Source organism: Lepidochelys kempii, chromosome 24 (assembly GCF_965140265.1).
Source record: "Lepidochelys kempii isolate rLepKem1 chromosome 24, rLepKem1.hap2, whole genome shotgun sequence".
In the NCBI taxonomy this organism is placed as follows: Eukaryota; Metazoa; Chordata; order Testudines; family Cheloniidae; genus Lepidochelys; species Lepidochelys kempii.
In genome coordinates, this window is record NC_133279.1 from 3,330,834 (window position 1) to 3,344,240 (window position 13,407).

Sequence of the window (13,407 nt, forward strand, 5' to 3'; positions counted from 1 at the left end):
GGGTGGATGGCTCAATGGTCTGGTCCAGGGCAGCAGGAAGGGGAGATGCTGGGGTGGATGGCTCAGTGGTCTGGTCCGGGGCAGCAGTAAGTGGGATGCTGGGGTGGATGGCTCAGTGGTCTGGTCCGGGGCAGCAGTAAGTGGGATGCTGGGGTGGATGGCTCAATGGTCTGATCCGGGGCAGCAGCAAGGGGAGAAGCTGGGGTGGATGGCTCAGTGGTCTGGTCCAGGGCAGCAGGAAGGGGAGGTGCTGGGGTGGATGGACCATGGCTTCGCTCAGATATGGCATGAACGGTGTAGACTGCACCCAGGGGCTCAATGCTCTGCCACAACATGTTGACCCCTGTGTTCCCTGCACGCTGACCCCTGTGTTCCCCACGTTCCTGATGGTGCTTGGCGAGTTTCTTCCCCCACTTCGTCTGGTCCGCGATTTCTCCCCCCGTTGCCTCGCCATGCCCACTACCCTGGGGGCCGTGGTGTGTGTAGCGGGGCCGGGAATATATTGTGGGCGGCAAGGGGTGAGGGGTCAGCCAGCGCCGGGGTGCACCGAAGCCCCAGCCGCGTGCCGGATCTGAGCCAACCCGGCACTCACCTGCCTCTCTCTCCGCTGCTGCCAGTTCCCCCTGAAGACCCGGTGATCGACGGCGCCCCCGAGATCCTGCTGCGGGCTGGCACCCCGTACAACCTGACGTGCCGGGCTCACAGCGCCAAGCCTGCCGCCACCATCGTCTGGTTCCGGGACGGGCTGCAGCAGGACGACACCAGCATCAGCACGGTACAGAGCCCGGCCTGCCCGGCCTTTGCCGTTCCCCACGAGCTAGAAGATGCCGAGGGTGGGGAGAGAAGGCAGGTGGATCCCTCCTCCCCTGGGGAGGCGCAGCGGGGTGGCTGGCTCCGTTTGAAACCCCTGCAGGAAGGACACAGGAGAGCAGCCCCTCCAGGGCACAGCCCTCTAACCCACCTGCGCCACTCAGAATCCTGGGCCCCTTTTTTCCTGCATTCATGTAACGAGTTAGAGAGGTCTCAGTCCAGCCCAGGGGAGCGAATAATGACTGCCCGTCCCCGTCAGCCCTCATTAGCAGTTGGCCCTCGTTAGCACGTGTCCTGAGGACGGAATGGGCCACGGAGGCTCAGCTCCCCTTCCACCCCGGAGGCGGACGTCCTGCTGGGGATAGTGGGGCAGCTCATCCCTCCCACTGCACCTGCTCTGGGTGCGTGCGGACATCTCGTGCCCCAGGGCTGTCACCGGATCCTTGTTAATTGCTGGAAGGAAATGCCGTCCCCTCCCCCTCCCACTGCCTCTTTAATTGGTTTGACTAGTTTTCCTTTCCCCTGACAGAGCTGGTTGCCCTTTCCAAGAGCACTCGAAAGCCAAATGTCCCGCTCATTAATCCCCACACAGTTTATGGTGCGAGAACATTAATCCTGATGAACTTGTGGGGAATTTTATGGGCATGTCACGGGCGAGTGGGGGAGCGCCATTCCAGGCGAATTCGGAAACCATTCACTGCAGCGTTAGCACTTGCCGGCCTGGCTCCGACCTCCCCGGGAAGTCCTGCCCACCGAGATTCTCCCCAGCAGTGGCATCATCAGAGAGTTTGGGGTTGTTTTTTTTCAGCGACAGAGTACCGTCTAGTGGTTACAGCAGGACACCTGAGTCCTCTCCCCAGCCTTGAGAGAGGAGTGGGATCTAGTGGTTAGAGCGGGTGGGGACTAGGCGCCTGGATTCCTCGGTTCTGTTCTCAGATCTGGAAGACGAGTGGGGTCTAGCGGTTAGAGTTGGGGGGATTGGCATAGGATTTCTGTGTTCTTCCACCAACTGTAGAAGAAAGTGCTGTCTAGTGGTTAGAGCAGTGAACTTTAAGTCAGGACTCCTGGGTTCTCTTCCCAGCTCTGGCTGGGAATGGGGTCTAGTGGTTAGAGCAGCAAAATAGAAATTAGGGCTCTTGGTTCTTCTCCCAGGCCTGGGCTGGAGCTTAAGTCTGGTGGTCAGAGCAGGGGGAAGGGAATCTGGGCTTGTGGACACTGTGCCTGACTCTGCCACTGACATGCTGTGTGGTCTTGTGCATGTCCCTTGCCCTCTCAGTTTCTCCACCTGGGCAATAGGAAGGAATAGCACCAAGTGCCCCCCTTCTGCCAGCCCTATGGTTTGATCGTCTCCTCTTCCCTGTGGACAGGAAGTGTTAGCAGATGGCAAGAGGGAAACCACGGTCAGCCAGCTCCTCATCAACCCCACAGACGCGGACATCGGGCGGGTCTTCGTCTGCCGGAGCACCAACGACGCCGTCCCGGCCGGCAAGGAGACCTCCATCAAGCTGAACGTACACCGTGAGTCCAGCCCCCGCCCTGCTGCTGGGCTCCAGGGCCCCGCTGGACGGCAAGTGCAGGAGCAGTGGGAATGGGGCCTGGTTCCTCACCTCCCTTCCCCTCATCAGTTACACCAGCGTGCAGTGGGTGCAGAACACTGCCATTTACACCCACTGGGGTAAACGACCAGGTGAGGGGCAGGGGGCAGCCCACAGGAGGCTGTGTCTGCATTGGGGAAAGAAGCCACCCCAGGGCACTGATCACATCCAGTGCTTGATTCATAGTTAGAGGGGTGTGTAGGAGGATAGATAGATAGATAGATAGATAGATAGATAGATAGATAGATAGATAGATAGATAGATAGATAGATAGATAGATAGAGGGGGTGTCTGGGATGGATGGATGAACAGATGGGGTATCTGGGGATAGAGGGATGGTTAGAGAGGGGGTGTCTGGGGATAGAGGGATGGTTAGAGAGGGGGTGTCTGGGGATGGATGGACAGGCGGACAGACAGAGTGGGGGTGTCTGGAGATGGATAGATAGAGAGGGGGTGTCTGGGGATGGATGGATGGACAGACGGGGTGTCTGGGGATGGAGGATGGATAGATGGATAGAGGGGGGTGTCTGGGATGGATGGACAGACGGACAGACAGGGTGGGGGTGTCTGGGATGGATGGACAGACAGACAGACAGGGTGGGGGTGTCTGGGGATGAATGGACAGGGTGGGTGTCTGGGGATGGATAGAGGGATAGAGGGGGTGTCTGGAGATGGATGGACAGACGGACAGACAGAGTGGGGGTGTCTGGAGATAGATAGATAACTGCTCTGCCAGGTTCTTAGGGTTATGTGCATTGGTGTCACCCTAATTTCCACACTTTGGAACCCCAATCTACCTTTTGGTGACAGAATGCCCCCTCTCCAGCCGGTCCCAGCTGGGCAGCCCCATGGCACAGGGTGGGGCGGGACGCTCATGCTGGCGCTGCCTAGCCACACCTGGCCCCGGGGCGGCTGGAGGAGCTCCGATCGTCCTAGGTTTAGAATCACTGTGAGATGCAGGGCTGGGAGGCTCTCCGCTGGCTGCCCCGGACAGCTCTGCATGTCAGGCCCCCCGCCCAGCCCCCCGGCACGCTGTGACAGCACCCGGTCCCACGAGCGTGGCTGGGCAGCTGCAGGCCACCGGGGTACCGGGGCGCGGGGCCACCCTGCCTGAGAGGCACAAACAGCCTGCAGGACGCACGGGGGCCAGGGCGTGGGGGCCAGTGGACGGAGCACAGGACCGGGACTCAGGAGCTGGGGGTCTCCAGGTCTGCCGCTGATCTGCTTGGGCAAGTCTCTGCCGGCCGCCCGCGGAGCGGGGCCGGGGGATGGCGCTGGCCTGCCGTGCGGGGCTGCAGCGTTGGCCGCTCAGGATTTCCCCGCTGTGTCTGCGGCCCAGCACTGACCCCCAGTGGCTGCTGTGGGGAATCGCAGCTCTCACGGGACCCGAGAGGCAGCTGGGGTGCGGCGTTTCCCCTGCCACGTGGCACTGACCGGAGGAGGCTGATCCACAAACTGTCCACCCCTTGGTTTTCCATTGAGCTTCTCCTGGAGCTCCCCCCAGCGTTGATTTAAAGACCCCCGCCCCAGCCAGGGAAAATCCGCCCCGTGGCTCACTGGGCTGGCAGAACAAGCAGCTCCCTGCACCAGGCTCCACCCTGGGGACCTTTTTTGTCCCTGCCTCAGTTTCCTTCCCGTGCGTCGTGCCAGTGACGGCTGTCTCCGTCTCTCCCTGGCAGATCCCCCCACGGTCACCCTCTCCATCCAGCCCCAGACGGTGCAGGAAGGCGAGCGGGTCGTCTTCACCTGCGTGGCCACAGCCAACCCGGAGATCAGAGGCTACAGGTGAGGGGCGCGGGTGGAACCAGCGGGGATACAATTAAATGGGAGTCCCCGGGCCAACCAGCTCCTGAATCCAGATTCCCGCTAGCATCACAGCACTCAGCTTCGGCCCCTGATGCCTCCCCCACACCCCAGTGGATTCGAACCGTTCACTGATGGGTTACACAGCTCCGTAGCCCATCATCAACCCGCTGAGCCGCCTCCCTCCTTGGGGGGAGGAGCCTCTCTCTGTGTCTGCCCTCCCCTTCCCCCCAGGGGGAGGAGCCTCTAGCTGTGTCTGGCCTCCCCTTCCCCCCAGGGGGAGGAGCCTATCATCATGTCTGCTCTCCCCCCCACAGGTGGGCCAAGGGTGGCGTGATCATCGAAGAAGCCAAGGACAGCAAGTACGAGGCGCAGGTGGATTATTCCTTCTTCACGGAGCCCGTCTCGTGCGAGGTGCACAATGACGTGGGAAGCACCAACGTCAGCACGCTGGTGGACGTGCACTGTGAGTGCCGCAGGGGGGCAATGCGCCCCACCACTCGGCCTGGGCGGAGACGAGTCGGGGCTGGAAAAGGGGGGTTCTGCAGGGAGGCGGATGGGCACAGGCAGAGCCCAGGGTGCTCGCTGGCTCCCCGGGTACCAGCCAGCCTAGTGGTGTGTCACCTGAGTGCCAAACCCGGCCCTGAGCACACAGAAAACAAGGCCAATGGCGGGACTCGAACGCAGGCTTGTTAGTGCCAAGGGCACAGACCGCCCCACTGCCTGAGCCCCTCGAGCTGTGCCTCAGTGGGCAGGGGCTGGAGGCTAGTGGGAGCCATGAGCACACGGGGACACACGGGGCATGCTCACGCACGAGCCTTGAGCACAGGGGGACACACGGGGCATGCTCACGCACGAGTCTTGAGCACACGGGGACACACGGGGCATGCTCACGCATGAGTCTTGAGCACACGGGGACACACGGGGCATGCTCACGCACGAGCCATGAGCACACGGGGACACACGGGACATGCTCACGCACGAGCCATGAGCACACAGGGACACACGGGGCATGCTCACGCACGAGCCTTGAGCACACGGGGCATGCTCACGCACGAGCCTTGAGCACACGGGGACACACGGGGCATGCTCACACACGAGCCTTGAGCGCACGGGGACACACGGGGCATGCTCACGCACGAGCCTTGAGCACACGGGGACACACGGGACATGCTCACGCACGAGTCTTGAGCACACGGGGACACACGCGGGGACATGCACAAGCAAGCCATGAGCACACGGGGACACACGGGGCATGCTCACACACGAGCCTTGAGCACATGGGGACACACGGGGCATGCTCACACACGAGCCTTGAGCACACGGGGACACACGGGGCATGCTCACGCACGAGCCTTGAGCACACGGGGACACACGCGGGGACATGCACAAGCAAGCCATGAGCACACGCCCTCACACACACGAGAACACACACACACACAAGCCATGAGCACACGCACGCGTGCACACACAGACACACACACACACACCCCCATGTGGACACAGACATAAGCTATGAGCACACACCCGGGGATGGACACACGGATGAACCACAAGCAGGGGGGTGAACACACATGGCGACACATGGACACACAAGCCATGAGCACCCAGACATGTGGGGACACGCACACACACGAGCCATGAGCCCACCGGGACACACCCACGGCAACGGGGACACACAGCCACGTCCACCCATGGGAGCCAGGAACATACCTGCGCACCCAGGGCCGCTGACGTCTCTCTCTTGCAGTTGCCCCTCGGATCGTGGTGGACCCCAAGCCCACGACCACCGACATCGGCTCGGATGTGACGCTGACATGCGTGTGGGCCGGCAACCCCCCGCTGACCCTCACCTGGACCAAAAAAGAATCCAACATGGTAATTCCTCTCCCAGCGCCCCATAGCCCAGGGGCTCGCACGGCCTGTCCCCCGCCGCACACACCCCCCTCTCACGCTCCGCCCTGTTTGTGCCCAGGTGCTGAGCAACAGCAACCAGCTCTACCTGAAGTCGGTGACGCAGGCCGACGCTGGGCAGTACATCTGCAAAGCCATCGTGCCCAGGATCGGCGTGGGCGAGCGGGAGGTCACCCTCTTTGTCAATGGTGAGGCCCTCTGCCCAGGGTATTGGGGAGCAGGCTGTACCCCAGTGTTCATACCCACAGTACCCGGGTATTCAGACCCTCAGCTTGGTACCCTGGGCACGATGCCCCAGTATTTGGACCGACTTGGTACCCTGGGCACAGTACCCCAGTATTCAAACCCACAACTTGGTACCGAGGGGCAGTATGCCAGTATTCATGACCATGACTGGTACCCTGGCATAGTACCCCAGTATTCAAACCCACGACTTGGTACCCTGGACATGATGCCCCAGTATTCGTACCCACGACTTGGTACCTTGAGTACAATGCCCCAGTATTCATGCCCATTGGTACCCCTGGCACAGTACCCCAGTATTCATACCCATTGGTACTCTAGCACAGTACCCCAGTATTCATGCCCATGACTGGTACCCCTGGCACAGTGCCCCGTGCATGGGACTCCTTATCTCTCAGAACACTGCAGCATGGCATCCCATCTCCTACTCCCTCCAGGGATGCTCTCCCCGGCCTGCTGTAGCTCCCCATTCTTGTTAACTAATGAGCCTGGTGCGATGCTCCACAGCCGTGGAGTGCCCGCTCTGCCCCAGGCAGTCTCTGGCTTACGGTGCCCATTTTAAGCAGCTGTTTCTCCCCCCCCCACAGGCCCCCCGATCATCTCGAGCGAGGCCGTTCAGTACGCTGTGCGTGGCGACCGCGGGAAAGTGGAGTGTTTCATCGGGAGCACGCCACCCCCCGACCGCATTGTGAGTGCTCTCCTGGGGGGGCGCTCTCCACAGGGGGCGGGGCGGGGGGCAACCCGGCCTGGGCTGGGGACCCTCTAGCTAACACACCAGGGCAGCAGCAGCTTCCTTCCTAACCAGGACCTTGTCATCACGGTCTCTGTGCTTCTCAACGCTCCCTGGGCTGAGGAGCGGTGCCTGTTGCCTGTGCCAGAGAACGGAAGCCAGTTTATGCACGAACAGCTCCGCCAGTCCACACTCGCCAGGGTTAGGGACTGCAACGGGGAGCTATCCCACGGTCCCTGGCTCTGCTGCCGGAAGAAGGCATGCTGGGAGATTTGTGAAGGACGGTGGTGGGTGGGCTGAGTGGAACCTTTCCAGCTCGTCTGTATCCACTTTGGCTCTAAGCACGGTCAGCCTGGAGTGGCCCTTAGCACAGATGCAAGCTGCCTGGTGCATGCGGACGTAAGATGAGCCACAGTCCTTGAGGCTGGTCAGTTTAGCATGGTCAGTTTCTCCAATATGGACTAGCCTAAATTTAAGGCACTCATGTTGTCCTTGGAGTTTATGCTGTGACATCCCCGTGGGTATATCTGACGCCAAAGTCTCTGGATTCATCAGCACGAGTTACCGCGGGTTGAGATACTGGACCAGGTGGGACCCATCCATGGGCTCATAAACCTCTCTACACCCTCCAGCCACTAGAGAGAGACAGAGAGTCGCATTGGCATCAATAACGTGGGAGCTGGTTGGAAAATTGAATTTTTGTTCCCTGGGAAATTCGGAAATTCCCCAAATTAATTTTTGTTCTGAATTGTAACAAAAAAAATCAACATTTTGAAATGTGGCACAGAACAAAAAATTCCCCCAAATTTCTCTCCGAAACCATTGAGATGTTTCGGTTTGAGAAGGCAAAACCATTTGGTTCCAATAATGCTGATTCTTTTCAACGTGGATATTGTATTAAAATAATAAATGTAACATACATTATCTACAATAATAAATACAATACAGTAGAGCTCCTGTTTAGCGAACTAATGGGGGATTGAGGAATTCATAATGTCGAAAAGCTCATAAAATTGAACATCTCAAAGTTGAGGGTGATACGGTGCACATGTTAATTTATTAATTGTTCAGTGATTGTGTACATAATGAGTGGTAACAGATGGGTTAAGGGTGCCGGATTTTCCTTTATTTGAGAAAACTGCAGCTCTTCTTCGTGGCTGCTAAATCTCTCAGATTTTTCAAGCCTCTACAGTCGCTTGAACGTTAGCTGATGGATTGTAGCAGAAAGATGGTTCTTGTAAGCGATCATTCATAAGGTCAATGTTCCTAAAACTGGGGTCCTGCTGTACATAAATATAATATACTATTAACATTAACATTTTACTATAAAATACAAGTTGAACCAAAATGAATCAGAGCAATGAATTCGAAATGGCACCTTTTGATGTTCTGGAAATGAGAATATTGAAATGATTCGTCAACACTGTTGAAATCGACAGGTTCCCGTGAAAGATTTCAATTTTGCCCAAACTGCGTTTCTGTTCCGTCTAAAATTTTCAGACCCGTTCTAGTTGCACTTGGATACGGCCGCGTTGGCTGTGGTGGAGAAGGAAGGGGAGGCTGGGAGAAAAAGGAGGGTTGAATGAGGCCGGAACGGAGGGGTAGTGGGAAGCAGACAGAGACGGACATTTGGAGTCAGAATGTGCAGGTCCCCGAACCCCACCCCTGCTGAAGGCTCCCAGCAAATAGTCGTTTTCCCTTCACAGCTGCGATTATTGTTTCCTAGCACTCTTAGGCCAGCTGCATCTCTTCCCTCTCCCCCTCAGCTGTAAATAGTTAATTGCAAGAGCAATCACTGGGTGAGACGAGCACTCTTGGCTTTGCCTTGGGATGGGTCACTGACCAACCTACAGCCAGATCCTGCGGGGAGGGAAGGGGATGTGATGGCTTTACTCGGATCAGGTCAGAGCGGCTGCTTTGGAATGGAGGGAGAAGGAATGACGTGATTCAGGAAACAAAGAAACTGCAGTTTACACAGAGGAGCAAAACCGCTAGCAATCAGCAGCCTGAAGCGAGGTCCTGTTCTGGTGTGGCACGAGCACGCCCCCTTGTGGGGACACCGGGACTTGACTGGTCGTGCAACTGCAGTGTAACCTAAAGGAGAAGCCCTGCCTGGCAGCGTCTCTTTAAAAAAACCCAGCCTCGTTACTGCCCCATTAAAGCAGCTCGATTGAAAAATAAACACAGTGGCGGGGAAGGCTTACATGCAGTCTCCTCAGGTGACCGTGGCTGTATGGCGAGCCCAGGGCACGCGCTGGTCCTGCTTGTGCTGGGAGAGTTACAATGGCCCGTGGTATGAAATGTTTATTACACCCTGGCCCCGTGGTGAGCAATGGGGCTGCAATAACCACCCGGAGGGGCCTGCATTGTGCTATTTCCTGAGCTGAATTTGTCTCGGAGCTCAGCAGTATTAACATTGCTCACATGTCGCTGTTTGCTTTGTCTGCATCGCTCTGTCAATCTCACGCTCCCTGTCTCTGCCATTCTTTCACATGCCTTTGTCTCTGCTCCTGTCTCATCTGCCTGTCTTCTATCTGTCTATCCCCATACGCACCCATCTACCTGCCTGTCTTCTGTCTGTCTATCCCCATACGCACCCATCTACCTGCCTGTCTTCTGTCTGTCTATCCCCATACGCACCCATCTACCTGCCTGTCTTCTGTCTGTCTGTCCCCATACACACCCATCTACCTGCCTGTCTGTCCCCATACGCACCCATCTACCTGCCTGTCTATCCCCATACGCACCCATCTACCTGCCTGTCTATCCCCATACGCACCCATCTACCTGCCTGTCTTCTGTCTGTCTATCCCCATACGCACCCATCTACCTGCCTGTCTTCTATCTATCCCCATATGCACCTATCTACCCGCCTGTCTTCTATCTGTCTATCCCCATACGCACCCATCTACCTGCCTGTCTTCTGTCTGTCTATCCCCATACGCACCCATCTACCTGCCTGTCTTCTATCTATCCCCATATGCACCTATCTACCCGCCTGTCTTCTATCTGTCTATCCCCATACGCACCCATCTACCTGCCTGTCTTCTGTCTGTCTATCCCCATACGCACCCATCTACCTGCCTGTCTTCTATCTATCCCCATATGCACCTATCTACCCGCCTGTCTTCTGTCTGTCTATCCCCATACACACTCATCTATCTGCCTGTCTTCTATCCCCATACACACCTGGCTACCTACCTGTCTATCCCTATACACATCTATCTATCTTTCTGTCTATCCCCATACACACCCATATATCTATCTGTCTGTCTGTCTGTCTATCCCTATACACACCCATCTAGCTATCCCTGTCTACCCACCTACCTGTTGACACAGCCCTGGTGCCGCCTCCTGTGTCCTCAAGTTGCAGATGGTGGCTGAATGGAGGAATCCCACCATGATCCTCCCACATCCCCATTCAGTTTGGGACAGGAAGTGAACGGGACGATCGTATCCTACTGGAACCGCGGGGGGCTGGTGGGCTGTAGATACCCAGCTGGGATTTGGCCCGGATGCTAGGGTTCTCCCGGGTTAGCGGAGGTGTGATGGGGCAGGAGCTCTCAGCCCTGGGAGCTGACCAGGCCTTTCTCCCTTTTGCACGCCCCACCCGGCGATAGGCCTGGGCCTGGAAGGAGAACATCCTGGAAGCTGGCACACTGGAGCGCTACACGGTGGAGAGAACCAACACGGGCAGCGGGGTCCTCTCCACCCTGACCATCAACAACGTGATGGAGGCCGATTTCCAGACACGCTACAACTGCACGGCCTGGAACAGCTTTGGGCCGGGGACGGCCATCATCCAGCTGGAGGAGAAAGGTAGCAGGGCGGGGAGGGAGTCAGGACGCCTGGGTTCTATGCCCAGCTCTGGGAGGGGAGTGGGATCTAGTGGTTAGAGCACAGGGGGCAGGACGCCTGGGTTCTATGCCCAGCTCTAGGAGGGGAGCCTGAACCAGGGTTTACAGCTGGTTGGGAATGGGGAGCCCTGTGTTCCATTCCCAGTTCTGGGGGACAGTGTTGTCTGATGGTTAGAGCAGGAGGCTGGGTGGATTCCTTGGTTCTCTGCCGCTGACTGTGTGAGGCCTTGGGCAGCTCCCTTCCCCTCTCTGTGCCTCAGTTTCCCCATCTAGGGAGCAGGGCTAGCAATGCCAACCTTGGAGGGGATCCTGCTCCATCTCAAGGCAGTCGGGGGCTAAGGGGTGAGAGTGGGCTAGGGAGGAACCGGCAGGAAGGGGGCAGCGCGGCTCCCCCAGCTAAAGCACCCCCCGTTCCCCCTGCAGAAGTCCTGCCCGTGGGCATCATCGCCGGAGCCACCATCGGGGCCAGCATCCTCCTCATCTTCTTCCTCGTCGCCTTGGTCTGCTTCCTCTACAGGCGCCGCAAAGGAAGTGAGTGCGGGGCGGGGGATTCCCGGGAACCCCCTTCAACTCAGCCCAGGGGCGAGGAGGGAGGGGAACGGCTCCAGACTGCCCCAGCCGGCACCTACCAGCCACTCAAGGGACAGGCCGGGATGGTACCAAGAAGCCATGAGGTCCATAGGGCCCACGGCTGGATGCGTCTCCCCCCACACTGTGTCAGTCTGTGGGCCGATGCCCCCGTCACCCCAGGATGGAGCACGTGGCCCACAAGCAGCCTCGTCCACCGGGGGAGCCCCTTGGAAAGCCCACGACACCTGCAGGCGACGGGAACGGCCATGGCTCCTTTGCGCCAGGTGCTGGGCGTAGGCAGGTGGCCAGGTGGTGGGGCCAGGAGCAGCTGGAAGCGGGGAAGCCCTGCTACGGGGGTGCGCTTTCTCTTGGCCCATGAGGTCCCTGGCCAAGGCCCCGTCCTAGCAGGGGGGACTGGTGGCTGCGGGGGCTTTCCAGGAAGGAGGCCAGTTTCTCCAGGCCAGGGGGAAGGGTGAGTCCAGGACCGCCGACAGCCAGGGCTCTGGGCTGGGGTCTCCAGCTAGGAGAAGCCCGGGGTGCAGCTGGCAGATCCATCCGTCCATCAGTCTGTGTGTCTCACAGGCCGCAAGGACGTGACCCTCCGCAAGCTGGACATCAAGGTGGAGACGGTGAACCGGGAGCCCCTGACGCTGCATGCGGACCGCGAGGAGGACACGGCCAGCGTCTCCACGGCAACCCGCGTCATGAAGGCCATCTACTCGGTGAGGGCCCCCCCTAATCTCCCCCTGGGGCCCCGGAACGAGCCCAGCAGCAGGACAGAGCGAGACAGTTCACTACTGCTCAGAGCAGGACTCCTGGGTTCTGTGCACATCTGTGGGACAGAGAGCGTGTGTTAGTGGTTAGAGTGGTGGGGAAGGTGGCTGGGAGCCAGGACTCCTGGGTTCCCTTCCTGGGACCAGGAGTATGGCCTGGTGATTAGAACAGGGAGGCAGGACTCCTGGGTTCTGGGGCCTCCTGGCCGCACACGTCGCAAGAGGGAGGTGGGCAGGAGGCCAGCCTGGCACCCATCAAACAGCCCAGCGGGCTAAGTCTGGTGCCACAGTTCCAGCCATGCCCCACGGAGCCACCCATGTCTAGCCACCCTGGGCTGTAGCTGCTGGGAGCGCCCCCCGAGGGGCAGGGCGGGCGGTGTAACTCAGTGGTGCTTTGTCTCTGTGATCAATAGGTGTTGATGAGTCTGTTGCAGGCTCTGTCCTTTAGCTCAAGCCGTAGCAACTCAGGCTTTACGTTTCAAAGGTCCCAGGTTCAATCCCTGGTGCTGCCAACCCAGGGTACAGGACTTGGACTCCTGGGTTCTTTACGGATCTGCGAGGGGAGTGTGGGCTAGTAATTAGAATAGGGAGCCCAGATTCCTGAGTCCCATTCTTGGCTGGTTACATCAGTGCCCCCAGAGTGTGGGGAGGAGCCACAGCCTGCTTGGTCCTGCGTTCAGGTCGGGGTGGGTGGGATGACTTGGGGGCTGGGGAGCCGAGCGGCCGGTGGGCTAAGGCAGAACCTGGGCGGGGAAGCTGACGGGTCCCTTTCCCATCTCCCTCGACAGTCGTTCAAGGACGACGTGGACCTGAAGCAGGATATGCGGTGCGACACCATCGACACGCGGGAGGAGTACGAACTCAAGGTCCGGCACCACCCCCGGGGGGGCACCTGTCCACTGAGCGTGCAACGGCGCGTGTGGGCGTGGGCAGGGAAGGGCGGCCTGGAGTGTGCGGGGGAGTGATTGTGCCTTGGTGCCAAGGTGCCTGAGCACACCAGCGAGTGTGCTTGCGTGCGAAGGGGTGTACGATGGTGTGTGCATGTCAGCAGCTCTGGGTGCAGAAGGGATTATGTGTGTGTCTCCGCTGGGGGTGGGGGCCAGGACTCCTGG

At 58.9% G+C, this 13,407-nt stretch overlaps 1 protein-coding gene across 1 annotated transcript in view; it reads left to right on the forward strand.

The window, feature by feature from the left end:
• Window positions 1–13,407, forward strand: part of KIRREL1 (kirre like nephrin family adhesion molecule 1) — an 84,780-nt gene that overhangs the window by 70,150 nt on the left and 1,223 nt on the right. The window contains exons 4-14 of the mRNA XM_073322703.1: window positions 618–775; window positions 2,178–2,328; window positions 4,085–4,190; window positions 4,526–4,674; window positions 5,959–6,086; window positions 6,184–6,310; window positions 6,953–7,053; window positions 10,716–10,914; window positions 11,376–11,483; window positions 12,105–12,244; window positions 13,084–13,161. Coding sequence (XP_073178804.1) covers window positions 618–775; window positions 2,178–2,328; window positions 4,085–4,190; window positions 4,526–4,674; window positions 5,959–6,086; window positions 6,184–6,310; window positions 6,953–7,053; window positions 10,716–10,914; window positions 11,376–11,483; window positions 12,105–12,244; window positions 13,084–13,161 — 1,445 coding nt within the window. The remainder of the gene's footprint in view (window positions 1–617; window positions 776–2,177; window positions 2,329–4,084; window positions 4,191–4,525; window positions 4,675–5,958; window positions 6,087–6,183; window positions 6,311–6,952; window positions 7,054–10,715; window positions 10,915–11,375; window positions 11,484–12,104; window positions 12,245–13,083; window positions 13,162–13,407) is intronic.